The sequence below is a fragment of the Natator depressus genome, chromosome 8, assembly GCF_965152275.1.
Source record: "Natator depressus isolate rNatDep1 chromosome 8, rNatDep2.hap1, whole genome shotgun sequence".
Classification (NCBI taxonomy): Eukaryota; Metazoa; Chordata; order Testudines; family Cheloniidae; genus Natator; species Natator depressus.
This window is the reverse complement of record NC_134241.1, coordinates 29,317,217-29,344,909: the sequence shown is the minus strand read 5'-3', so window position 1 is coordinate 29,344,909 and position 27,693 is coordinate 29,317,217. Positions and strand designations below refer to the sequence as shown.

Here is a 27,693-nt window from a genome sequence, read left to right as displayed (position 1 = left end):
CACATAAACAATCCAGTTTGTACCAGTCTGTTTGTCGCCAGCTTTTGCTGAGTGTCACAAACAATTTTATTTAACAAGTTGAGTTGGACTTTTGCTGCCTCTTCACAACAATCTTTCCAAGTGGTATCTCACTGGAGCCTCTGTAAGACCTTATTTAGACTTGCGGCAGTGTGTAAGGTACAGGTAGCCCTGCACTGAAAGCCCTCCCCCAGCTGAGACACTGGCCCCCATTGCTGCCAGCCTCCCAAGCACCAGGTCGGCCCCAGCGCCAGCCCCTCCCGCCCCTGAAGCCCCTCCCCCCCGAGCTGCTGGCCCCAGTGCCCAGCCGAGCCTTCTCACTCCTTCGGCCGCTGGCTCTTCACGTGCCTCCTCACTCCCCCATCCCCAAGGAGGAGGGACGTGGCAAGCAGCGGGGACCTCCGGAGGGAGAAGGTGGAGCGGAGGAGACCAGGCAGGCAGCAGCAGCAGGGGGTGGGGGCCTCAGGCAAGGGGGGGCCACTGCGGCCCAGGTGTCCGGCGGCATGTCAGCGGCAGTGCCAGGGAAGGCTAAGTCTTCCCTGGTCTATTGTACCCACTGCTCATGCTGTGCTGGCTGGGCGTACGGTCTCTGTACTCTGCAAACCACTGTAAGTGAAGACCTAATCTAAGAGGAATGATCTACAATAAATTGTGAGCTTCAGAGTGGTGGTGGTTGATGTTAGCTTCCTGGCTCTGGTAGATTCAAGATAGAAAAGCCAAGATCAGATGTTGAACCAGGAAAATCTTATTGCGAAAAAGAGAGATAATTTATATTTACTATTTTTTCATATTATTTACTATCACCCAGTTTATCTTGGAGAGAACCATTTCTCCTTACATATGCAAATAACTTTGGAGACTTCCTTTGGGTGTCGAAATCAGTCAGAAGCTGCAGTTTATGACCAAAGTTTGACTAATATAATTTAGGGAAATCTGTGGCTATCTTGTCTCCATGTGTCAATAAAATACTAATAGTCAGGGTGATCATTTTGAATTTGGTATGTAAAAAAAAACAACCTAACCCTGAATTATTGAAAGCAGGACTAGGAGACTGCTGAGATAATGTAAATGAAAGTAAATAACTTTGATCCATGCTCATTGGAGTATATATAGATTTTATGCATTCATATTTTGTATGCCTTATGCTAGAAGAGACACGTTGTGAAGTAGCTATGTGTGAGGCAGGCCGGGTATATACTACAAACCTTGATTGGTAATATAATGTTGGTTGTGGGGGGGGTGAGTTTTTTTACATATGTTGACAAAAGCCCTTGTGTAGATGCAGGGGTTTTTTGCTGGTCAAAGCTGCAGCCACATTAGGAGAGTTTGCTAGTATAACTATCCATGTATACCAGCAAACCTTCTCTAGTGTTTACTAGACCTCAGAGTGGATAAACTTTACTTAGAACCATTTTGATAAGCTCTTGAGGTGACTTATTTAAATATCTTATAGAAAGTTTAGTTTTTCTTCTCTCTGTCCCTCTCTGACTCACATTCTCAGGTGACAGGTTTCATTCACTGTGTGAACTGGGTCTGCTTTTGAGCTTGTAAGTAACAAACTCTCATGCAAGCATAGCAAAGAATGAACATACCCAGGTGTGGCATTTAAAGCAAAGCAGACAGCTTAGAAATACTGACTTATAACTAGTACAGGGAGAACTTGGGAAAATGTGATAAGTAAAAAAGAACCCTGCATCTTCACTGTGGGTTTTTGAGTAAAAGTAAAATTTGACAGGTCCAAATGTAAACCATATGAAGGGAGCACTCTATTTCTACCAAGCTGTTCTCTGCCAGAGATTCATGCTAATTCAATAACAATACCTTGCTTCCTTCTCACCAGCCAGCACCAAACAGCTCTGTCCATCTGGAAGCTATTTCCCAGATCTTGATAAATTGCCCTAAATCTTCCCTCACAGCATTTTTTTTCCTTGTTTGATGTAAGTTTGGAGAAAATCCTGTGTGGAGGAGTGTATCACCGGAAGAAAAAAACACCAACCAGCCTTATTTTCCTTATAACCTCATTCAGTTAAGCTGAAGTGTATACGGTGTCTCTGGGTTCCCTGAAATGGGGTGTTAACTTCTCTGGGGTTTCAGTATTCATGGTGGCCATTCGAAATCACAGAGTGCCACTCAGCAGAAAATTTAGTTCAAGCTTATGGTATCAAGAGTTTCTTCTAGTTGCTATAGATAGCATGGCAGTGGAAGTAGTAGGCTTGTAATCTTCTTTGCATTACCACATTTAAAGCTGGCCCTTTGATACAATTACACCAGAAATGCTACATTTGGTGTCCTTTGAACTCTTTTTTCCCCACTAGAATGCACATGTAAATATTGGTTAGCAATGTCTCTTGTGTATAACACTGCAAGTCTTAGGCTGGACTTAAAAGTAAGGTAGCTCATGAATTGTTCACTCTAAATCTGAGCTGGCAGGCTTGTGGGACAGACAATTCCATTTAATGAGGGTAGAAATATGCTGGCTTTAAAATGGGGGAAAGTAAGTGCTGATAGTTATCTCTGCTGCTGCTCTCTCCTCATATTGGGTACTGAATCTGTTCGTTACAGATAAGCCTTGTAGGAAATCTTGCCTTCAGGACTCTTGCCTTTGAAGAGTGTTGGTGTCTAAGCAACGGATAGTGTAAGAGTGCCACCTATGGGGACTAGCAGGATTTACTGGGAATAACTTCAGGATGTCATTGTCAGCTAAAATGCAGCTGTTTAATTGAAGTTCACTACATACAACTTCCACTGAAACAATGACATATGGGTCTTTTAAACATTTTATTAAAGTTAATGTTAAAAAAATTATATAATACATGGGTTGAGAAAAGAGTATCTGTACTTCTGTGTATAGTGCTTAGATTATCCACAAATACAAAGTTTGTTTTTAAAGTCATATGATACATAGAGTACAAAATCAGCGATAACCCAAATTTAGGTGAGCACATTTAACAGAGTTTAGATATTAGAATCCGAATACTCGGGTACCTCACTCATGAAAAGTTGTACAGAGATTTGGTTGTGGAAAGCAAAATATATCAGTGAGTGGAGATTGTTCGTCAGTAATTCAGAATTAGGTTGGTTGTCCATTTGGAAAATACAATCCATGAGGAAAGTATTTCAGTTACTTTCCTGACTGTGCTTCTCATCGGCACTCCAGTTTATCCCTCCTGGTATTGCTGATATCCAGTGATATGTTCTATGTAGATGTCCCTCGACCACCTGATGGTGTCCGACACCATGAGTTGCTGCATCAGCCGAGCGTAGCGTTGACCAATTCCGCATTCTCTCAGCGCTCTTTCGTTACTGGGGTCCTGTGTGCCCAAGGCTCCAATGATCAGTGTGTGTGTCTAAACCTGGTAACTCTTAGCTCTCAAGCTTTCGGCCAACATATTGATTGCTTTCTCCCTTCCCCATCATAGATACCATCATTTAAAAAATATCTGTGCCTTCCCTTGTAGGATGTTTGTCAGTCTGAGGATGGATCACTATAAAATAGATCCTGAAGTCTTTCTTTCTGTTTTTTCTCCATCTTTGAATGCTGAATTGTGTGGACTGTATGGACTCCTATATATGGAGATAATGGCACGATTTTAATTCACGTAGTCTATTGAGTACGGTTTTTACACAATCGCTATGATAGCACACAGGTCATGGCTAAATTATAATTAAATAGGATAATCAAATTGAGAATTGGGAGGTAATTGAAAAAGTAAAACATTACCAGAGTAGGTGTGCTAGCAAAACCTGAGGAATATGATAAGTATATTCTGGCCTTCTACATTCTGATAATGACCTCATTGGACATGCATGACTTGTTGGTCTTTTATTTGTTCTTTTTAATAGTTTCCCTTGATAGCGAGCTTAGCCAGGAACAAGCAAAGGAAAATCATCTCCATTAAACAATAATCACTCTTCCCCCTTCCCGAATTAAGGGAGTAGCAGAATAAAAGAAGAAGAGTTTAAAATACATTCTGTGCTGTATTTAATATGTGAGAATAAGGCCAAATGAAAATATTTAATGGAATAATTGCCCTTCCCCTTTCCTCACCTCTTTGAGCTTTGGTGGTTTGGATAAAATGGAATGAGTATGGCTGACCCATGACTTCATCACCTCAGTATTAGGCTATTGCAAATCTCCCTGAGATTTAAGGTGAGCATTACTTAGCAGGTGCAACTGGTACAGCACACCTTTTAAGTTACAGAGGCTAATGTGAGTTCATCACAATGTTGCTCAATAAATTCTACTTCCTCCCTATTCATTTCCAGATTGAGATAAAAGACAATGTCTTAATTTACACAGTTCTAAATGTGTTGACACCTGACTATCCTGAGGGATAACTTTCATCCTCAATTCTCCAAGACAAGGTATTCTTCATGAGGACAAAGCAAATGGAAAAGTCCTGGATAAATCTCTCGGGCACTGGGACAGAGCATTTCTTTGCTAAAGTTTGGCCCCATCTATAGTTAACAGTCTGTGCAAAACATCAAACTCTAACCTCAGTTATACTGACTTGAGTGGGGTTTGCATGGGTGTAACTGAGAGCAGAATTTGGCTTATGATACATGTCAACTGTACAAGACTATATGTCAGCTCTAATTTCTTAGACTATACCATTTGGGAAAACAACTCCTTTCTTTTATTTCTTTGGGTCTATTAACACATGTGCATAAATCCCTGTACATCAGTCAGTGCAAGAAAAATCCTTCAGTCTGAATTCCAGAAAGAGGAGAAATTGGAAGGAACTCTTAAATCTTGCCTGCACTCTTCCATATATGAAGGAGAGTTCAAACATCTAGGTCTTTACATGTTATCCTATTTGGGCCTCTTTCCATTAACAGCCTCAGGGTAGGGGGGAAAGATAGTGGAATGCTAGTCCCTTGCCAAGTTTGATTAGTGTGAAAAAAATCAGTGCAGCGAAATATTGCTGCTGTTCGGAGATTCTGTCTCCGTGAACTAGATTCCCATCCTGTGATGCTATCCTTGGAAGCCTTGAGATTTTTCTGATGAAGCTACAGTACTTAGAACAATTATCAGTGAATGTGGGAGTACTCCAGCTCTCCGCAAGATAAAGTGGGGAGCCAGAGAAGTTAAGAGGTAAGGGGGAAGTAATGGGTGGCCCTCTAAAATAAGAGCCTGTGTGTGTGTGGATTTTGTAGGCAAAGACCACTGGCACCAGCAGGGGTTATAATTTCATCTGATGCCCCCCAAGACAGGAAGACTATGAAATAGGAAAGCGTAGCACCCACCTGTTCACACTTAGAGGTTTTATTCATGCTTCCCAAGAGACAACTGTGCATTGGTTAGCTGATTTGTGTAAGGATCCTTTTCCCTTGCTACAGTAGGTTTAGGGAAAGTGAGGATTTACACGCACAAGAGTATAACAATGAAAGGCTTAAGGAAGGATTACAGGCCACAGTTTCTGGCTGAGGGTGGTGAGGCAGGCACATACTCATCAGAAGCTTTGTAAAAAGCACAGTGTATTATGCTGTGGCCTAATGAAGGCTATTAACAATGAAGCCAAACTGAGGAAATGTTTCCATTTGCTCTAGGGCAGTGAGAAAGCAGATGTTGAGTGACTTGAAGCATTGACTCTGATTGTTCAGTGCTGCATCAGGAAAAAGGGATGAGCAGCAATGTTTCCCCACAATAAAGGTGACTCTAAATAAATTAGAGAGTCAGAGCCTCAGCTGGTGATATAACCCAGAATTGATATAGAGAAGACTTCTCCTCCAGTCCCCTGCCAATGCAGGATTGTTTGCCATTGTACATTTACTCATCAGTCTAGTTTTAAGTGTCCAAAGAGATGAAGCTCCCACCCCTTTCTTTTCCCGTTCCACGCTCTAATAAATCTCACTCGTAGAAGCTTATTTTAATGTCAAATTAAATTTCCTTTTCTTAATATCATCCTCTCAGTTCTAGTTATACCCATTCTTATTATGTTAAGTAATTTCTCTACCTCCTCGGTGTCCTCATCCTTCAGGTATCTGTAGACTGTTATGTCCCTGCTCAGTCAGGCTGTATGTATTTAACTATTAATCTTTCTTCAACCTCACCAGCCACCCGATTGAAGCCATCAGTCACACTAGACAGTCGTCCTTATTATTAAAGCCTCTCATGATTGGCTCTTTTTTTTTTTTTTTTTACCCTTCGGCTGTTCCTGTGCAGCTCTGGCATTGACTTCACCATATAAGACATGACCTTCTAGCCTTTGTCTTTCTCTGTCTGAGACCCTCATCAGAGTTTAAGCGCATTACCTCTCCTTGGAGGTTAATTCCTTGTTTCCCCTTCCCTTGGGATGGCTTTGTGTGAAATTTCTATAAGCAATCTAAGGCAGTAGAGAAAACAATTTTCATTAAGGCAATGAGAGTCCATTACCTCCTATAGAACAGAAAGGGTACAATGCCATATCTTGCCTCAGAACGGGTGATCAGCTCATTTGGACAAAACCCATGCGCAATAGGTACAGTTGTATCAAAGCCTCTTGCATTCTGTCAATCCTGGCCCATTGGTCTCACATTCTCAATCATTGAGCCATGTGGAGGTCAGAGAGACTTGCCTCCTCTGCTCTCTCTGGAGTCTGTTCCTCCTTTTTACCTCCGAGAGTCTCTGGGGTAAACCTGTGCTTAAGTGCTTTGGCAAGCGGGGGGGATAAGGTTATTCACCTGCTTAAATGCTTTGTGGAATCGGGACCTAAATCCACAAAAGTGAACATCAGTATTTTGGCTCCTGATTTGTGTGACTGGAATAAGCCAATGTTAAGTGCCACATTGGCTCCTCTTGTGCTAGGTGCCAAGTGGTTATGTGTCCTCCACAGAACAAAACGCTCTAATATTGAAAGTTTACTATGATTACTGGTTTTAAAAGGAGAATAAAACATGATTGTCCTTTTCATTGTTTTTGATTGTTACTGACTCTCTCTAAAACCATTTAACCCAATTGACTTAATTGTGTCCATCCATCTCACATCAGCCATGGGACGTGGCTGTACCCAATCATTACATATGGCCATCAGTCATGTCACACTTGGTCTTTCATGATGTCATGGCATGGTCTGATATCAGACTTTTTGGAGGAAATAAGCCACACTTTAAAGAGACATTGTCTTCTTGAAAATCACATTCTTGCCTAAAAAGTTTTTATACCTGCTTTTTACAAGTAGCACCTAAGATCACTACATTAATGGAAAGAGACAAGAGAAAATGTTCCTCTGTTTTTTCAGTGTGTTTGAATTATAATTCTGAAATTCTAATTAAGCCCTCCTTTGACATCTTTCCTGTAGTCTGAATTATATAAATCTGGAAACATCTATAATAGGATATTTTAGGGTACTTCAATGATTTATTTTCAATTTAAATTAGGATTTTGGTTTACTTCTTAAATAGTTACATTTCTGGAAGTATTCCAGGGGTTCCAACATTGAATTCATGGAGATTGCTTCCATTAGTATAGGATGTGGATTTTTCATGTAGTAGATTCGTTCCACCTCTTCTTTCTGGTGATTGAAAGCCTGGAAGTCCTTTATCTGTAAGGAGCATTGAAATACAGTATGCTTATGTAAGCAGAGGTCCATAAGGCAAGAAGAAATACACAATAATGTATATTATTAACAAATAAACCTCAAGCATCCACGAGAATCAAATTTCATACTGATGGGCACCAATGCCAGAATATTTTTAATACCTCAAATCCTTGCCCCTTGACTTTGACAGAGATAATCTTGATTACTAGCTACAAAGATAATGGAAGGTGTAGTATACCCTGGAGGATCATAAATCTTTTTGATTAAAATAAAATGAGGCTTAAGAGAGCAGAGTTGGCCTAATTTACTATAAATTGACAAATAGGATTTATTGACAAGGAAGTCACCAAAAAGCTGCTGCCATGTCCAATTATTGTTTAATCAGATGCCAGATGAAGCCAAACTGGTGCAGAAGGTTACTGTATACAGCCTTGTAGGCAGTAACAGTTCTCTGTATCTTTACTACACTCACCAGTGCTGTGACGGTTTCAGAGGCTAAAACCTAAACTGATCTTTTTTCCTGAAATCACCTTCTGTGGCTTTCAGCAAGTAGTATTTCTCACCATGTGTGAAAAATAGTGGGCGGGATTTAGGTTAGGTTGCTGTGTCACCCAAAAATAGATGAATGAACTGGTCCAGGTGAGATCAAGCCAAATCTGAAACTTTGACTAAAATTGGAAATGATTGAAACTTTTTTTCTCACATTAAATACATTAGATTATTGGATTATTGTTAACAATCATATAATGCAACTTTTTAACAGTGAGAGTAATCAACCATTGAGACAGGTTACCAAGGAATGTGTTAATTTATTATCACTTGCAGTAATGTAACCTGGAGGTGGCTGTCAAGCTGTCTAAGATAGCTCACAAGTGTGAGTGCCAACCTCAGGTCAGACTATCAAGGAAGAGGGCACCAACCCCCAATTGGCTGTGTTCTATAATTAGACCTCACCAACAAGTGTGAACTGCTAAAAGCACTGTAACAGCCTTAACATGGAGTCATAGGCAGTCCCCTTGGATACTCCAATCTGTCTTGTCACCCAGGCAAGCCTGCCTTTGTGATAGATGGTCCCTTACACCAAAAATCAACAATAATATTCAGATTACTCCCAGTCCCAAAGAACCAGTCACTTACCCCAGGTCAAGTGTACCTCAGATCTCAAACCAAAGACAATGCTTGTAGTCAATTCTATAGTACTAACTAAAGATGTATTAACTAAGAAACATAAATTAGAGTTATTTCTCAGGTTAAAGCAGGTAAACATGCACACACAAATGAGATACAGTCTTTGGTTCCAAAAGGTAATAGTAGCTACTATAATATGCAAGTTCTATATGTCCTTTAGGACTAATCCAAAGCAGGCAACTTGGGGATCCCTTGCTCATGCTTAGAAATATTGCCCTTGACCAATTCTAAGCAGCATAGTGATACAGTTTCTTCTCATCAGGCATTTTTATTCCTTTCCCCCAAAGTTCAAACTGATGAATCTAGGGTGATACCCATCTCCTCTTCATGGGTGGGTGTGGTGGTGCGGGGCAGTCAACAAAGTTTTTGTCCTTTGATGTTTCACAATGGCTTGTGTGGTTTCAATGAGGCTTCTTGTCCACAGGACCGGCACTTTAGGCTAATTAATGCTTCTTTCCTGTTTGGTGATCCACAGTTGCAGAGATTTACAATGAGAACACTCAATATAACTTTATGCCATCGACTACAGAGATTATAAGTGAGATCAATACATGCTGCATCCTTCAAGCATTTCATCAAGTTTAAACACATTCTTATCAACTTAACATCTATTTTAACAATGCTAACACACAGGTGAGCCAGACTGGTTTCCAGCTATGCATTTGTCAGTGTTCCATGAGGCCTATGGGCTTTGGCATGAGCTGGTACCTGGTCTGCCAGTGTCACAGTGGCAAAGGCATGAATGACTGTGCAAGGTGTACTTTAGCAAGGAATAGGCACAGCCCATTTACAAAGCACAGATGAACAAATCTAGCTTGCTATCTAAGAGCTGTCAGATTCAAAAGTACCTTAATGTTGTCCGGAATACCCGCTTTGTCAAATAATTTGTATATATGCCACCAACAGATGGATCAGACATGCACTCTGACAGTTCTTCTAATTACCTAACCCTGCCAGCTAGCATCATCTGCATTTTATCCCGACTGAGCCTTAGCCATCTTATGTTGGCCAGCTACAGGATAAACGAGGAAACTGCATCATCTGGATCTGTCAAAAAGGAGACAGATCTGAGTGACCTCAGCTTCATGCAGCGATCTATGTATATTGCCTCCCAGGGCAATGTGATTTGATACGGAATCCTTTGTCTTAAGAGGTTTCTGTGGTAAAAAGTGAGTGGGAGAGAATATTACAGTAAATAGGCTGTGGTTTTGGGTGTTCTTTTTCATATCTATCCCATCAAAGGAATCAAATATTTCAAAGCTAGTTTCATTCTCTGCTTCTGCAACGTCCGTAATCATTTTGTTGAGATCCAGATCCTTTCTTCACACAGATGTGCAGCTGGTTGAGGTTCATTACGCCATATATGGATGTAGCAATCCAAATATTTCCCTTTGTGTAGCTGTCCCCCAGTTTCATTTGTGTAGCAGTTTGCATAATAGGGTTTTTGTAATGGTTTGTTTTTAGTTTTACAGCACACTTCATTAAGTTTTGTTTTTTCTTAACATTCTCAACATATAAACGTTGGTTTCCTTTATAATGAAGGGCTTTAAAACGTTACAGTTGTAAACAGAACTTCATGATAGGCTTTTTCTACCAAACTTACAATTAAGTGCATTGGTTGGATAGCTGACTTCATCCCTTCATGTATTCTTAGTCATCTGTGTAAAATTCTTCCTGCTTCTTTTAATTTGTATTTACAGCTTGAGTTTATCTCATGTAGTTATTAAATGGAAGCTGTTCTATACTTCAAAAAGAAAACACACACAGATTAATGAATATTTGAAATTAACCTGCCTTTCTCTAAAGGGCTTTTGTGTCTTTTCCACTTATTGGTGCATGGACTATTTCCTCTCCGCTCTCCCCCATCAAACCAGAGGTGGTTCTTACAAAGCAAAAATAAACATGGCTTTGCCTTGTTCTAGTTACCTCCTTGTATGTACACCAACTTATATCCTGACCCTGAAATCTGATCTAAGCAGGCAGGTTGCTATGGCTTTGCGGAGTCATAGAATAATAGACTTTAAGGTCAGAAGGGACCATTATGATTGTCTAGTCTGACCTCCTGCACAACTCAGGCCACAGAATCTCACCCACCCACTCCTGTAACAAACCCCTAACCTATGTCTGAGCTACTGAAGTCCTCAAATCATGGTTTAAAGACTTCAAGATGCAGAGAATCCTCCAGCATGTGACCCATGCCTCACGTGGCAGAGGAAGGCGAAAAACCCCCAGGGCCTCTGCCAATCTGCCCTGGAGGAAGATTCCTTCCTGACCCCAAATATGGCAATCAGCTAAACCCTGAGCATGTGGGCAAGACTCACCAGCGAGACACCCAGGAAAAAATTCTATGTCGTAACTCAGATCCCACCCCATCTAACATCCCATCACAGGACATTGGGCATATTTACCACTAATTAGTCAAAGATCAATTAATTGCCGCAATTAGGCTGTCCCATCATACCATCTCCTCCATAAATTTATCAAGCTTAGTCTTGAAGCCAGATATGTCTTTTGCTCCTACTGCTCCCCTTGGAAGGCTGTTCCAGAACTTCACTCCTCTAATGGTTAGAAACCTTCATCTAATTTCAAGTCTAAACTTCCTGGTGGCCAGTTTATATCCATTTGTTCTTGCGTCCACATTAGTACTGAGATTAAATAATTCCTCTCCCTCCCTGGTATTTATCGCTCTGATATATTTATCGAAAGCAATCATATCTCCCCTCAGCCTTCTTTTGGTTAAGCTAAACGAGCCAAGCTCTTTGAGTCTCCTTTCATAAGACAGGTTTTCCATTCCTCGGATCATCCTAGTAGCCCTTTTCTGTTCCTGTTCCAGTTTGAATTCATCCTTCTTAAACATGGGAGACCAAAACTGCACACAATATTCCAGATGAGGTCTCACCAGTGCCTTGTATAACGGTACTGACACCTCCTTATCTCTACTGGAAATACCTCGCCTGATGCATCCCAAGATCACATTAGCTTTTTTCACTGCCATTAATCCACGCAAAACGATGATTGCAAGACTGGGACAATCATCAGTAATGTCACAGGTAGCAGTACGGTTCTGAATACTTAAGAAATTTGGGGTACCTCTATTAGCTGTGGCTAAAGAATGGCGTCATGCACTAATACATTTTGGAAGGGGAAAATATTTTCAGCTTTTCTTAATTTCACAGCAGCAGGACAACTAAACCATTAAACCCAGTAGATATTTCAGCTTAGGATGGCATTCCAGGACGGATAAATGCTTAAATGTAGTTTACATTTTGGTTTAGCTGCTGGAAAGTGGCCCTTTAAGTTTCTTGTGTAGTAAAGAGCTTATTTAGTCTTTTCTTGTTCAGTAAAGCGGGTTTATTGGGTTTTATTCAAAACACTAGTAAGCTGAGTGCACTGGCATTTGAGAGGTTGTTTGTGGTGATGGTGGGATGTTACACTGATATTTTGGAGTATCAGTTGAGTATGTTTTCAAAGATGGTGTTTTTGCAATTGAGTGATTTGGTGTATTGACCTTAAGATAAGATACTTAAAACGATCAAGGAACATTCCTAGGTCTTACTTCAAAATTCTATCACTGAATTTGCTTTGGTGTAGTGTCTGCACTAAATATATGAAAACTGTGACATCTGTTCTGCCCATGCACTGCCTCAACAAAATCTATTAATAGGAATAACATAGAGGGAAGAGTTAACAGTTTCTATGTAGTTGCTTGGAAACCCTTTTTCTTTCTCCTGTAGTCATTTTCCCAGAGTACGTTTTTATCAGCTGCCAATACAAAGACATGTTAGTCACTGAACAAGGCTCCCATCAGCCAGAAAAAAAAAAGTTCTGTGGCTGCCAACCCATGGAAGTCCTGTGGGCCTCCATGTCTCTACCAGTGTGAAGCCTACTGCACTTCCAATTCAGAGGGCCAAAAAGGACAGCTGCTACTGAAAAGCAGCTTAATCTGCTGCTCATCCCCTTGTGGTTCCAATTTTTGCCTACCCAGGTGCTCAGAGTTTCTTTAGTGTCTTTCCATGGAGGCATAAGAATCTTCTTGGCTCCCTGTCACTGCAATTGTCTGAGGTCTGCTGTTGCTTTTTACAAAATGATCTTTTATTGAATTGAGTCACCATATGTTACAGCTACAGGAAATGTCTCTTAATTACAAAGCAGTTCTCCTTGTTACCCGGAGTAATCATTTTATGCCTTCTGTTTTATCAGTTTCTGTACCCTGAAAAATATTGTATCTGGTAACATTTCAATAACCTTTAAACTTAGCATGACTCAGCAGTGATTAATGTTACACATAACAGATTGATGGGGAGGTGGAGGGGTTTTTCATCCTTTTATAAGGATAATTATAATATTTCATTCTAGAATAACATAAGAAGTCAGCCGTAGATCTTGTAACTTCATTTTTCGGTAGATAGTGGCTAGCTAGCATATCTCTGAGTTTTTCTGGAGTCACTTATAAGTGGTATGTCAAGTCTCCTGCAATGAAATAATCTCAGAGATTTTTTCCCACATTTTCAATGGGTGCCAGTCTTTAGACCAGATTTTGATTTCTGCTATGGGGTATAAATACAGAATCATTCCAATGAAGTTGATGCAATTGTTCCATTCTTACTCTAGTTTAACTGAGCAGAATTCAGTCCTTTGCATCAAGAAGAGTTGCCTTATGAGAGGTAAATAAGAGAATTATAATATTTGGTGGCTCGTCTGTTGATCTATCAAAGCTCCATACCTAAATTTTGCTGCTTTTAGGATATGATGCAAGGTGGTCTTCTTGCAAACCTCCTTCAAAAAACTGAGTAGGAAAATGATTCCAGTGCCTTTAATCTGTGAGCCAGATATGTTCCTTTCTTTAAGGGGAAACTGATTAGAGAAGTGAATAATTCTCAGTGAATAACATACCCAGTCTATTTAGTCTGTTGCTCAGAGAATATCTGTGAGCTGGTTGGTTTCCTCATTTTTTTTTCCAGAACTACTTAATAGTTTTGTAAATTCTTAAAATTACATGGCATAAACATGAGGCGTTTTTGGAGTAGATAGTATTTGATCTGTTTATGTTGGTGGTGATTGGTCAGTTTAAATCAGTGCCCAAGCACTTGTGATGCAAATACTCACAGGTGGAAATTCAAAATTCAATTTCTGCAAATTCTTGTGTAGATTACCTTGAAATTAATTTTCCATGAATATTTGTGCTATTAAAACTTAATTGACAGATTTGCCGGGTGCTAACTCAATGGGGTTAAGGGCACAGGCAAATCAAGTTAATTTAAAATACCGAGTGAATCTTGATGGAAATATTATTGCAGTATTTGCCCAGTTAATGACACACAAGTACTATGAGATGGATTCCTTAAATATTTATTATAATATGAAATAATAGCCTCTGTATCAGCAGGTGCCTAATATATTTTTGACTCACTTGAAAAATATGGCTACCTAGTGGTTATGACTGTCAGTGTGGCCTAGTGGGTGGAATCCTGGGTTCTGTTCCCTGCTTTGCCATTGACCTGCAGTGTGACCTTGGACAAATCACATCATTGCTCTGTGCCTTAGTTTCCAGATATATTAAGATAGGGATAATGATAATGTAAAGTGCTTTGACATCTACTGATGCAAAGTGTTAGGTGGTATTATTATTTATGGTAGAGACAGAGAAATAATTTACAGCCAGTGATTTGACAAATTTTGGCTTTCTTTTTGTGCATGGATTATGTACAAAAGCAGACTGTTTTTGTCTGTTGTTTGTAGTTGTTCAGACACTTCATGCAAACATATTTCAGCCTATGGGTTGTCCAAGAAGAAGTTGCTTTAACGTTGTCTCTTTATTATGAGCTCAGTCCTGCGCCCATTGAAGTCAGTGATCAAACACAGTGATTTCAGTAGGGCAGGATGAAGCCCTTTTTCTGGGGTATGATGAACTAATAGGATTATCTGTGACTGGCTGACTCTTTTAGAAGCAGGTGGATAAAACCCCAAAATCTCAGATGGCTTGGTGAACTTGTATGTTACAAACCATTGTACAAACAAATATTCACTTTCCACATTATGACAGCAAACCAATTTAAATGGTCAAAATATTATCAAAGCAAATGTGTTTTTTCATCAAACATGTATTCACATAACCTCTCTTTGCCCAGCTCTCTGTTGGTTTATGCCAATTCTTCTTGGCTTTTTGCTGTTATAATGTCTTTGATCCTGAAAAATATCATAAGTACAGGCCAGTAATTGAGTCCAGGATCTGATACAATTCTTGTGATCTACAGCCTGTATGTACAGCACTGTTCAGTACCGTTTATTTAAAGAAGAACTTAAGTTTTCTGTTGGGCAGATTCTGCTTATTCACAGGAATGTTCATTTGGAGCAACTCTACTAAAGTTGGAGCCAGTTGATTTTCTCCAGATTTACAGGGGTACATGTGAAATCCAAATGTGGTCCTGACCTGTATGCGCTCTGCCTCGCCATTTGTAGGAACTTCATGTCAAAATCCATGTTGTTCCTTCCCTCTTCTAAGGGAGTGGCCAGATTTGGGGGGGGGGGGAAGAGGGGGAAGGCAGGTGTTGTTTTGCAAAACTCATCAGAAAATGTCTCTAGGCTGATGCTTTTGCCTTATCATCAGACTACAACAAAATGTTTAGAGTAGAGTTACAAATCCCTAAAAATAGAGTTACAGTCAAAAGGAGAGCCTCTAATCTAGCAACATGAATCACTGAGACAATCTTGTTGTTTTTGTCTATGGGCCAGATCTTTGGAAGCAAAGCTTGCACCTCCTTTTCCAGTTCCAGCTTAATTCACACACCCTTAGTCTTGGACCAAATGTTCAATGTTTTCCCTTTTTGAGAACAGACATAATTAATTTTCAGGGTATGTAGGTCAAAGAGTTGTCTTCAGTTCAAGAGTAAATGAACCAAGTTGAGGATTGGTGCTTGACATTTAAAGAAATTAATCTTTTACAAATATGCCAGTATTATTGTAAATTGGGGCCAGAGACTTGCAAGTTTTATTTGAAAGATGTTTTCAGCATGTCTTAGGGCTCATCTATATAGGAACTCTCAGGAAAGTCACGATGCATTAACTCAAGCTGTGAAGTTAAGGCACATTAGACCCCTGCATGGTCTCTTTCATTCAGAAGTGAAGTGATTACCTGTAACTTACACAATACTAATATTTTAAATAGTCTCTGTTTACTCTCTGTTTTTCACATTTTTGTACACAATAAAATATTTCACTTGCACAGCACGTTCTATCTAAAGAACTCAGAATGCTGGACAGACAGCTGACACTCATGAGATCAGAGAGAGAGAGGCAAGTTGTGTTATCCCAGCTTTTGGAAATAGGTAAACTGAGGCAGCGGTTCTGCTTTACCTAGTGTCACACAGCAAATTAGTGTTATAATTAAAAGTCTGATTCAGCAGAAAACATTGTTCAGTTTCCAGGGTGCCTGAGGCCAGTGAAGCCCTGAAAACCCAATAACACAGGCTTATGTAGTGAAGAAGTGAAAACTGGTCTCTGAATCATCAGGATTTCATGTGCAGATACAAGAGGTTAGAAAATGCTTTGGAAGGGTGTGCTTTCATTTTAACACAGATCTTCAGAAATAGTCACCAGTAACTTCCAAGGAAACGTGCATAGTTGCATGAAAGATAATGTGAATATTGATACACATGGTGTTTGAAACGCTGTTGTGAGAGTGTGTGTAGAACTTTTGGAAAAATTAACGCTGGGCTTTTTATTTTGCTTGTTGCGATGCTTAGTTAGCTCACAGAGGGTTTCAGACTTCAATACCAAGAGAACACAGAGTATGTGTGAAGTTGAAAGGATATCTACGGTATTGAATCATCTGCAAAATACTCCATTTACCAGGGATATGGAAAAGCATTTGTGCTGAGCACTTGAGAAATATTAAGCATGGCATCATCCCAGCTTCACTAGGATAACATGTCGAGCATGTAGGGTTTGCAACACTGCGGCGGGTGGCAGTATATTAGATGTGGCTGGGATCCTGTAAGTGCCGTGGAACACACAGTGCCAAAATAAAAGCTGCATGAGCTTTCCTCTTTGCTTTCAGCAACCCCTCCTTCCACGAGATCTTTTGGAGTGAATGGTTCAAATGGAAAATGCCAAGCTGTTTGGTCGAGGCTTGGGTATCGGTGAAGCAAAAAGCACCTGTACCAGTTGCTGAGCAAAGCCCCAGCATGCCCACTCATTGTTCTTAATTTGGGGAGTGGGCTCTGCTAGTCCCCAGTCATTCCGGTATTTGATCAGGTGTGGCTCCTGTTTTTTTTTACCTGGGTCTCCTGCTTCCCTGACCTTCAGAATTGGAGCATCCTGATAGATGTTCTCCCTTTCTCCTTTTGGCCTGGAGAGAGAACAAACAAGCACAACAAACGCGAGCCCTCCCCTCTGCCTAATGCTGGGGTTGGTGTGTTTGTGGCTAAACCAATGGATTTGCACTCAAGAACTGAGGTTTCAACTCCCATTTCTGCCACAGACTTCTATGTGACCTTGGCAAGGTGCTTAGTCTCTCTGTGCTTTGGTTTCTCCCATCTGTAAAATGGGAATATTTCCCTACCTCACACTATGTTGATCATTAACATTTGCGGGACTCAGATCTGTGGTAATTGGGGTGGGGGAACATAAATAAGCACCTAGATGGAATATACATCATGAGCAATGTGAGGGAAAAGCAGCTATCAACCATATTCAACAATTTATCTATAGCTCCTCATGACTACTGGTTGTTTTCTAAAATTCCTACCTAGTTGAAACTGATGGGACTGCCTCAATCCCAGGGTAGGAAGCCTGCAGCGGTTTTGGGTTGTTGGTATTTACATAGTATTTATAGCATGATAGGCACTTCAGCTGCCATTGAAACAGCCCTGATAAGCTTCCTTTCCAGCCCTGATCCTGCAGTTCGATCCATGGATACGGACCCTCGCACCCATCTGGGGCCCAGTTGCAGGATTGGGGCCTGTGTTTTGACTGAGCACTCCAAGAGGTAACAATGAAGAGGGGGAGTTGGGGACAGCAAAACAAGCATTCTGGTTAAGATAATGGGTTGGCTGTTTATCTGTCTGTCTATCTATCTTAATCTGTTTTATCTATCTTATCTATCTATCTATCTCTTGTTCTGAGTGCAGACAGGTCTGCAAGAAGTTAACCAAACCTGAATCCAGCTGAAGACAAATCACCAAATCTGCCACTGAACACTTAAAAATGGAAGCTAGGTTCTCCAATGTTGCATGCAGCCACTTCTTCTGCCCCTGTTGACTCAGGGGACTGCTTCAGCCTTATAAAGACTATTACAGATTAGTCACAAAAAATATTATTTTAGTAACACATGATGTGAACCGTGATTTTAAATGAAAAATGTTACTTCAATAACCTTTTAGTTTAATTTGAGATATCTTTCTTATCTTAGCATGTGGTTATTTATTGGCAGAATTGACTGCATGGATTACTGGGTGATGCAAATCAAATAGAGAGAGAGACACTGCTAAGGGATCATTTCCTAAAACCACTGGGCAGATCCCTTCTTTCCTGTGATTGCACAGACTTTGGCAGACCAGAGACTTCCTAAACTTATAATCTGCTCTGAAATAACGCAAAGGAAAAGACCAGTGTCTGTGATGTAGATATCAACTCCATAGCACATTCAGCTTTAGCCAGCAGGATTCAAGTCCAGTGGAACCTGCTTTAACAGCAACTCAAAGGACCAACAAAAATCAGTTGCTTAACACAGGTAGTCTTTTAGTGATGGGGCAGAATTATAGTCGTTGATGCACTTGGAGATATTTGTGGCTGTTCTCTTAAAAACACAAGGCTGCTTAGTAAAGATGCTATTTTGAATAGATTTCACTGTGTTTTGTAGAGGAATGTCAGCTGGGCCTCCTAGCAGAAAAAATAAGCTTTTACCTTCAAGCGTTGGCCATCCTTAGCACTGAGTTCTGTGTGCTGCCATAACACTTGACTGAGTACTTGTAAGTGCTGCTGAGTGCATACTGACTCTGCACTGTTCTGGGTGTACCTCTCATCATAATTATTTGCTCATTTCAATGTGTAACTAATATTGAAGAATAAAGTATATTTCTATAAAGTTAAAACCAACAGCTTTCTCCAAACAAGCAGGTGAAAAAATAACCAGCCAGAGACTTCAAACCCAAGCAGTAGACCCATACACTCCCTACTACTGGCCATTATTGTAGTCCTGCCTTCCCAAAAGCCTGGTTTAAGAAATGTCTGTCATTCAGTAAAGAATGCTAGGTGATGTGATTGCTCTGAAGACTACATCCTTTCTGTCAAAGCAAATGGGAAAACAAAAACAAAGCCCAATACACAAGATAGATTAGTCCAGCTGCTCTGTGTGTTACTAACTGAATTTCTCTTGAACTTTTCCCAATAGGGTCGGGACTGCAATATGCCCATTAATGCCTGCATTCAGAATCCATGCCAGAATGGAGGGACCTGCCATCTCACTGAGGCAAATAAAGACGGATTCAGGTAGTGGAGAGCGAATTGCATTTAAAGCAAGATGAGATGAATTTACCTTACATTTGTCTATTTTACACTAATGAAGTCTAATGGCTTCTTTACTGAAACTGCCATACATGACAAATAATTCTCTTTGCCAGACATGAAATTAATTTGGTTTCATTGGTGACATATTGTTTCCTCTAAAACAGGCCTCCCTATTTTCTCTTAATGGGACTCTCTCTAAAAGCTGTTTTGAGCATTCCCCTGATCTGCTTTGTGTTATCCAGAGACTAATTTTCTTGGGGGCATTTCAAACACACACACACCCTTTTTTAATTTGTAAAATGAGCATCTGTTGCTTGACAGCCAGATGCAAAATGTTTTCATGCTGAAGAATCTCATAGTCAAATAGGCTTTAAAGAAAGAATTGAACAATGGAGAGGTTATGTCAGTTCAAGGGTTTAGTGCCCATAAGAGAACAACCTCTATAACTTAACATCTTGGGCTTCAATTTCCCCACATGAACAGGTTGCAGCCTAGACCATGCTCAAATAGGAGACTTCCAAGGGGAACCCAGGAAGTTGCATGAAGTGCTGATGGTGGTGGTTTAGAAAAAGTTACCCTTGCCTCTAAGGTAGTGTTTCTCCAGTTGTCCTGTGTGTCTAAGGGACTTTGCAGTGCACAGAGGGGTTGTTTTTCAGCTGAAACATAACACTGAGGCTCTGGCCACTTATCTGCATTAAAGATGCTAGAATGGTTTTTGGAAATTAGTTGCTGAGATCATGAAAAAATTGCTACTAAAGCCTTTATGCTATCTTTTACTCAAAACTTCCCCGTACGGTAGTTCCAGCTGCATACAGAACAAAAGGCTTACGTGATGTTCCTGCTGCAGGAATGACTGCTTTGTCTTTTCCCATATGCAGCATATCAATGATGGCTTGAGTGAGACATGGAATCGTAAGGGTTACCGATGGAGAAAACACTGGTTAGGTTGCCTAGCCCACGCTCAGCAAACTGAGGATTATACTGTGTAGTACATCCTCAGATACATTTTCCAGTCTTACTTTTAAATGAGTCAGACTTTCTTTTAGAGCTGATCAGACAAACTTTTGATGCAACAGTATTCCACTGGAACATTAAGTTCTGTCAAAATTGAAATGCTTTGTGAAATCGAGCCAATTTTGCCAGAATTTTGTTTGGAGAAAAAATGCAAAAAAGGTCCCAACAGTGTCCAAACATCCTGTTTTGACATTTTCATAAGGAAATTTCTCATTTTGAAATGACATTTCATCTTGAATTTTATTTTTTATCATATTACATATTTATATTGTAACGCAAAAATGTTGACAAGTCAAAATTGAAACATTAGTTTTTCCAAAAGATAATGTTTCAAATGACCCGTAAACATTTAAAAAAAAATTTTCATGGTCAATTCTGAAGTTTTCTGTTTTTGCTCCAATTTGGAATGAAGCTAAAGTTTGAAATCTCAAAATCCTCCGTGAAAAGGAATGTCTGTCCCCCACACACCTCTGCTTTCCATCAATTCCCTTTTATAAAACACTGTCACTGAGTAGCTAGTCCCTAAGAATAGACCAGGCCCACCGCCCCCAAGTCAGAGCAGGTGGCCCAACTGAACCAGTTAAAGGGGGCAGAGCTAAACCTGGGGCTATAAAGCCCTGTCAGAGAGAAGGAAGAGGAGGAGTGTTTGGGACTGGCTGTGCCTGGGGAGAGGAACCACTGAGGGAGCTTACTCCAGTGGTGGGTCCTGGAACAAGTGGCCAGATGGTCAGGGAGGTAGCCTTGTGGCCAGTGTTCCCAAAGGGGAAACAGAACTGGCTGAGAGCAGAGCTGGCTGAATGAGATCTGTCTGTGAGCAGGGAGCTGACTGAGAAGGGAAGCTGGCTGGGACTGGTAAGCTGCAAAAAGCACAATTACCAGAGACCCTTGGAGGGGAGGCCATGAAACCCTAGGAGAAAGGGTGAGCTGAGGAACTGTGTTTTGTCTGTTATGGGCTTACATTTGGACAAATAAACCTACTTAAAGGAGACTGGGCTTGGCAAGGAGTGCTTGTTTAGCTGGGGAGAAGCCTTGCTGTGTCCCACATGCTGGGGGGAATGCAGGCACTTAGAACATCCCCTGGTACAAGAGGAAAATGAGGTGGATCTTTGGTGCCCAGTGAAGATGGGGAAAACAGGCAGGTGGTTGCAGAGCAACCTTTGGCCATCAGGAGGTGCTCAGATGATGGCCACTGTATTACAAGTGCCTTAGACTCCCATTCCGCTAGAGAAGATGTACTATAGAAGTATAAGGCATTATCTAAAAGTATCGGCGCTGATAGCTTAGGGGTGGCGGAGAGATAGAGGAGGAAGATGAGGAAACATTTTAAACAATGATTGTCTGGAGGGAAATCTTCTTCCTCCAGTGGATGTGCTACTCCTGTTGGCATCCACTGGAGCTACATGCATAAATTTGTGTGCATCAAAATGGGAAAATATCCTCTTCGGTTGTATTCTGTAAGGAAGTGAATGTCAAAAAATTATTTTAATGAGAGGCCCCCTTAGAGTTTTCAGTTGTGTGGCCTGTGAAAGAAATTATATCTTCTATAGATTTTCTTCCCTGGAGGAATATATTAATATACAGACTCAGCTGCCAAGCTTGTCAAATCTTTACTCTTGTAAAAGGAAACTTAAGCCAAAGCTTTCCTCCTTATAAAATGCCAAGCGGTTTAACTCTCAAGTTTCTGTAGTCACAGACAAGCAAAATTACCCTTTAAATAATGGTAAAGTGGTGACATAAGCCAGCCAAAGGCAGGAAATTCACAGTTAAGGCTGAGACTGTATCCTTGCACACACCCCTCCCTGGCTGTGCATAGATAGGGCCAGGAGCTCTAAACAGCAGGTGATTTCACTTCTCATTTTTGTTGCTGTAATAGTTAGCCACAATGGAGTGGGTGAAGGGCTTAGGTTCAGCTGGAGTTCTCAGATCCATTCTCTTGTCAGCTTTTTTTTCTTAAACATTTTATTTATTTTTACTCTGAATCATTTTCATGCCTTTTATCATGGTGGATTTGTTTTCTTTCAAAATGAATAAATTAATTAATAAATGAAACTGAGTAGCTCAGGGGATTGGTAATAGAACAGAAAGCCTTTCCTTCCTCTAAATTGCTGCTTCAAATCCAACTCGGTTGGCTAGGTCAAAGGTCACCCAGTGAAAGCCGCTTGGTGGTATTCATAAAATGCCACAGTAGTGTCAGGTACATCTGTGTCACAAAAGCCAATAGTGTCATTTAGCATCTTGTAGAACCTCCGCTGAGACTGCAGTCAAGGTCCGCCTGGGACCTGGAGACAGAGCTACCCATTCTGACTCAGATTTAGCCTCCGATGAACAGCAGACCATTGACAGTGAACTGTGAGGAAACTTACATAGTCTTGTGTTGCTCTGTCCAATTCTGTATATAAAGAGAGCTTCGTTGTCCAGGACTGTTAGTCCTGTGCCTTCCACAAACACTAAGTTCACTTATCTATGTAAAAACCTGAAGCTGATAAATTCTGCAGTGTCAATGCCTTGTTGGTCAAGGATAAATGAAGCTCTTACAGGCTATCAAGTCATTCACTAGTTATGCAGGTGCACAAAGTTCATCTGCCAAAAAGCCATCTTTTTTTTTTTTAAAGATTTACTCTGTGTACACAAGAGCTGACTTTTTAAAGCATGATAGATCATCTTTGTATTTATTTTGTTATCCAAATACAAAAATGATTAATCATAGCATGGACAAAGTGCAGCCAACCATTTTGAGTTTGCTGCCAGTACAGATCAGCTCTGAAAAGTTACTCTAACAATGGCATTGTTAAGTTCCTTGTTCCGTTGCATCTCACTGGCTCCTTACACATGTGCTCACTTTACAAGTAAAAAGATACGTATTCCTAATAGCCAGCTCTGAAAACTCAACCTGGAATCTGAAAATCATTTGTTTTTTTCCCATATCATGCATTTTCCCTCGTAATAAAGGTTCTGTAGGCCATATTCTGCCCTCAGTGGCAACTGTGCAATCCCATTGTCTTCAAATTATGCCTTCAGTTGCATGGATGAATCGGATTGATCCTGGAAGTTGAACTTAGTATGTTAAGATTTTGATGATGCAGAAGAAATAATAGACCACAGTGTAAGAAGTAAAAATCCACAATCACTTGATCAACCATATCTATGTCTAAATATGCAAAGGAAGCTGGTGTGTTATGTAAGACGTTGCTAATTTTACATAATCACTTTTCAGAGTAGAGCCAACTTCTAAGAATTTTTGTTTTTGTCACCCCAAAGCACTTCACAAGTTCTGTAGATACTGCACCTCTGAAGGGCAGCTACGTCTGGGGTAGAGGGAAGCAACTAACTTGTGCCCAGCATACTGCCAAACAATGAAAGGGAAATTATAGTCAGGAGCACCAGGGTCTCTGAGAACAGCAGTGTCATGAAATAACTGAACTGGAAGAGCAGGCTGAATTTTAATTTTTTTCATGGTTTTGGTCACAGTATCTAGGAGACCACCTCTCCCTATGTGAAACTGTAATATTTGAGTGCTCAGGTAAACAGTCCCATAGCTTAATCAACAGCAGGTTAGAGCCCAGGAACTTTTCTGTCATAATAACAACTAGCTCTTATATAGCACTTTTCATCAGCAGATCTCAAAGCACTTTAGAAACGAGGCCCATGTTATCTCCATTCCACAAATGAGTAAACTGAGGCACATGGTGGGGAAGTGACATGCCCAAGATCACCCAGCAGAGCCAAGAATAGAATTCAGGTCTCCTGAGTCTTAATCCATGCATTATCCACTGGGCCATACGGTATACTCATAGCTAGAGCTTACTTTCACCATTGGTTAGCAGGAACCCCAATTTGATGTCCTTCAGATTACACTGAAAACCTTATACTTTTCTTCTAGGCTGTGTTGGGAAAATATGTGCAATCTTCCCAAATGACAACTCACCATCCAATCCGACAGAGTTCCAATTTGTATGTTTTATCATTTAATTTCCACTGGCACCCATGATATATGCTGAGCACCATTGAACCAAACTGTAAACCCTGAATATGAAGGAACTCAAATGTGAAATTGCAGAACTACTAACTGTAGTGTGTAACCTATCATTTAAATTAGCTTCTGTACCAGATGACTGGAGGATAGCTAATGTGATGCCAATTTCTAAAAAGGGCTCCAGATGTGATCCCGGCAATTACAGGCCTGTAAGCCTAACTTCAGTACCGGGCAAACTGGTTGAAACTATAATAAAGAATGGTTTCAGAGTAACAGCCGTGTTAGTCTGTATTCGCAAAAAGAAAAGGAGTACTTGTGGCACCTTAGAGACTAACCAATTTATTTGAGCATGAGCTTTCGTGAGCTACAGCTCACTTCATCAGTATGCATCCGATGAAGTGAGCTGTAGCTCACGAAAGCTCATGCTCAAATAAATTGGTTAGTCTCTAAGATGCCACAAGTACTCCTTTTCTTTTTATAATGAAGAATGATATTTTCAGACACATAGATTAACATAATTTGTTGAGGAAGAGTCAACATGGTCTTAGTAAAGGGAACTCATGCCTCACCAATATACTAGAATTCTTTGAGAGGGTCAACAAGCATGTGGAACAAAGGGATCCAGTGGATACAGTGTACTTAGATTTTCAGAAAACCTTTGATAAGGTCCCTCACCAAAGGCTCTTACGCAAAGTAAGCTGCCACGGGATAAGAGGGAAGGTGCTCTCATGGATTGGTAACTGGTTAAAAGACAGGAAACAAAAGATAGGTATAAATGGTCAGTTTTCAGAATGGAGAGAGGTAAATAGTGGTATCCCCCAGACGTCTGTTCGGGGACCAGTCCTATTCAACATATTCATAAATGATCTGGAAAAGGGGGTAAACAGTGAAGTGGCAAAATTTGAAGATGATACAAAATTACTAAAGATAGTTAAGACCCAGGCAGACTGCGAAGAGCTACAAAAGGATCTCTCAAAACTGGGTGACTGGGAAACAAAATGGCAGATGAAATTCAATGTTGATAAATGCAAAGTAATGCACATTGGAAAGCAAAATCCCAACTATACATATAAAATGATGGGATCTAAATTAGCTGTTGCCACTCAAGAAAGAGATCTTGGAGTCATTGTGGATAGTTCTCTGAAAACATCCACTCAATGTGCAGCGGCTGTCAAAAAGGTGAACAGAGTGCTGGGAATAATTAAGAAAGGGATAGATAATAGGACAAAAAATATCGTGTTGACTCTATATTAATCCATGGTACGCCCACATCTTGAATATTGTGTGCAGATATTGTTGCCTCATCTCAAAAAAGATATATTGGAATTGGGAAAGGTTCAGAAAAGGGCAACAAAAATTATTAGTGGTATGGAATGTCTTCAGTATGAGGAGAGATTAATAAGACTGGGACTTTTCAGCTTGGAAAAGAGATGGCTAAGGGGAGATATGATTGAGGTGTATAAAATCATGACTGGTGTAGAGAAAGTAGATAAGGAAGTGTTACTTACTGCTTCTCATAACACAAGAACTAGGGGTCACCAAATTAAATTAATAGACAGCAGGTTTAAAACAAATATAAGGAAGTATTTCTTCACACAATCACAATAAACCTGTGGAACTCCTTGCCAGAGGATGTTGTGAAGGCCAAGACCATAATACGGTTCAAAAAAGAACTAGATAAATTCATGGAGGATAGGTCCATCAATGGCTATTAACCAGGATGGGCAGGAATGGTGTCCCTAGCCTCTGTCTGCCAGAAGCTGGGAATAAGCGACGGGATGGATCACTTGATGATTACCTGTTCTGTTCATTCCTTCTGGGGCACCTGGCACTGGCCACAGTAGGAAGGCAGGATACTGGGCTAGATGGACCTTTGGTCTGACCCAGTAGGGCCATTCTTATGTTCTTATGATGGAAACCACTTCAGGCCTATGCTTGCAGCCAGATCTCTGAATTGGAATAACTGACCACAAATTGAAATAAAGAATGACACGTAAATAATAACGCAAAGACTTGCCTTGGAACAGAGTAACTGGTTGCCAAATTTCATTAATTATGGTGACATTTCCATTCTTAACAAGAACCAAACAAACCCTCCTATTGTAATATTGTACAATAACAATCCCATGTACTGTAATGTCCCTATTGTAAACTTTGGTGAATTGAACTATTACTGTAGCAGTGTTTAATTACATACAGTCCCAGTCAGGATGTGGCAAGAAGAGGGTGAAATATTCATAGAATATAAAAATCACCAGCACAATCTCCTTTTGTTGTTTTCCTTTACATTGAAAGAAAGATGTCTCCTTCCAGACTGAGACCTTGAATGCCAAGTTGCAGCCTGGAGCACATTTTTAAGGCTGAGTTATAAACCCCTGAAAAATGGGGTTTTGGAGTGGAAATGGGTGACAGGATAAATGCACAAATTTGTTCAGTTAGATTTCTTTACCCTCCTTCTGCTCCCCTTGCCACAAAAGGTGCTGTGCCACCTCTTCTCTTCTCTTATCTGCCTCCTGCGATCCCCTGGATCATTGCAGGGTCAGAAAGAGGACATTTTTTATTGGTACTAATGAGGCAGAGCCAGACAAAGAAAATATTTCATATTGATTTATTGTGTTTTAAATTGAATTGATCGGAGCCGTTTGTTTTTAATCATTTGCTCTGAAGAGTTTCCCCTCCCTTCTAGCTCTCATGACCTGTGAACGGTCAGTATAGATCTGAAGGAATGTAGCTGTCTGCTGCTAACCTATGCACTTGTGCTAATTCCCTTCTGGAAGCTTTCCTGTCATGATGGGGTTGAGAGTGCGTGCACACACACACACACACACACACTCTCTCTCTCTCTCTCTCTCTCTCTCTCTCTCTCACACACACACACACACTTTGCTTCACAGTTTTTATTCCCTGGGTTTCCATGGGAGTGGATGTTTCGGCTGCCCATGTTTCAGGGGAACCCAAGTTTACTCCTTGAGGTCGTGCTGAGGCATGTGTGGAGTGTCCATGTGCAGCCAATCCTTATTGCAGAGGAGGAAGAGAGGGAAAGTCAGCGTCATTCTCACCATACTGGATCCATGCACCCAGCCTAGAAGAGCTGGGGCTCTGCTAACAGCTACCTGTTTCTTCAATACAGAGCCTCCACTTAATACCAACCCTTGTCTATACGCCTCAGTCCTACCTCCATGATAAGTACTTCCTCCGGAGCCTGACCACCTGAGCAGTAAACGTTACCACCGCACACACACAAGCCTTGTCTGCATTTGGAAATAGTCTGGATTCAGCAGTCAGTAGCCGGCAGTTGATATGGCGACAATGGTGCTTTCCACTCCAGGCAGCAGTAGTAGTAATAATAATAATAAATTAATACTTACCTCTTCTTTAGAACTTTTCATCTGTCAATCTCAAAACCCTTTACAAACGTGGTCAGTATCATTATCCCTATTTTAGCGATAGAGTTGAGGCACAGAGAGGGGAAGT

The 27,693-nt window shown here is 40.6% G+C and overlaps 1 protein-coding gene across 1 annotated transcript in view; it reads left to right on the top strand.

Moving 5' to 3' along the window:
* SLIT3 (slit guidance ligand 3) overlaps positions 1-27,693 on the top strand; it is a 790,143-nt gene that overhangs the window by 690,937 nt on the left and 71,513 nt on the right. The window contains exon 27 of the mRNA XM_074960679.1: positions 19,117-19,214. Within this exon, the coding sequence (XP_074816780.1) occupies positions 19,117-19,214 (98 nt within the window). The remainder of the gene's footprint in view (positions 1-19,116; positions 19,215-27,693) is intronic.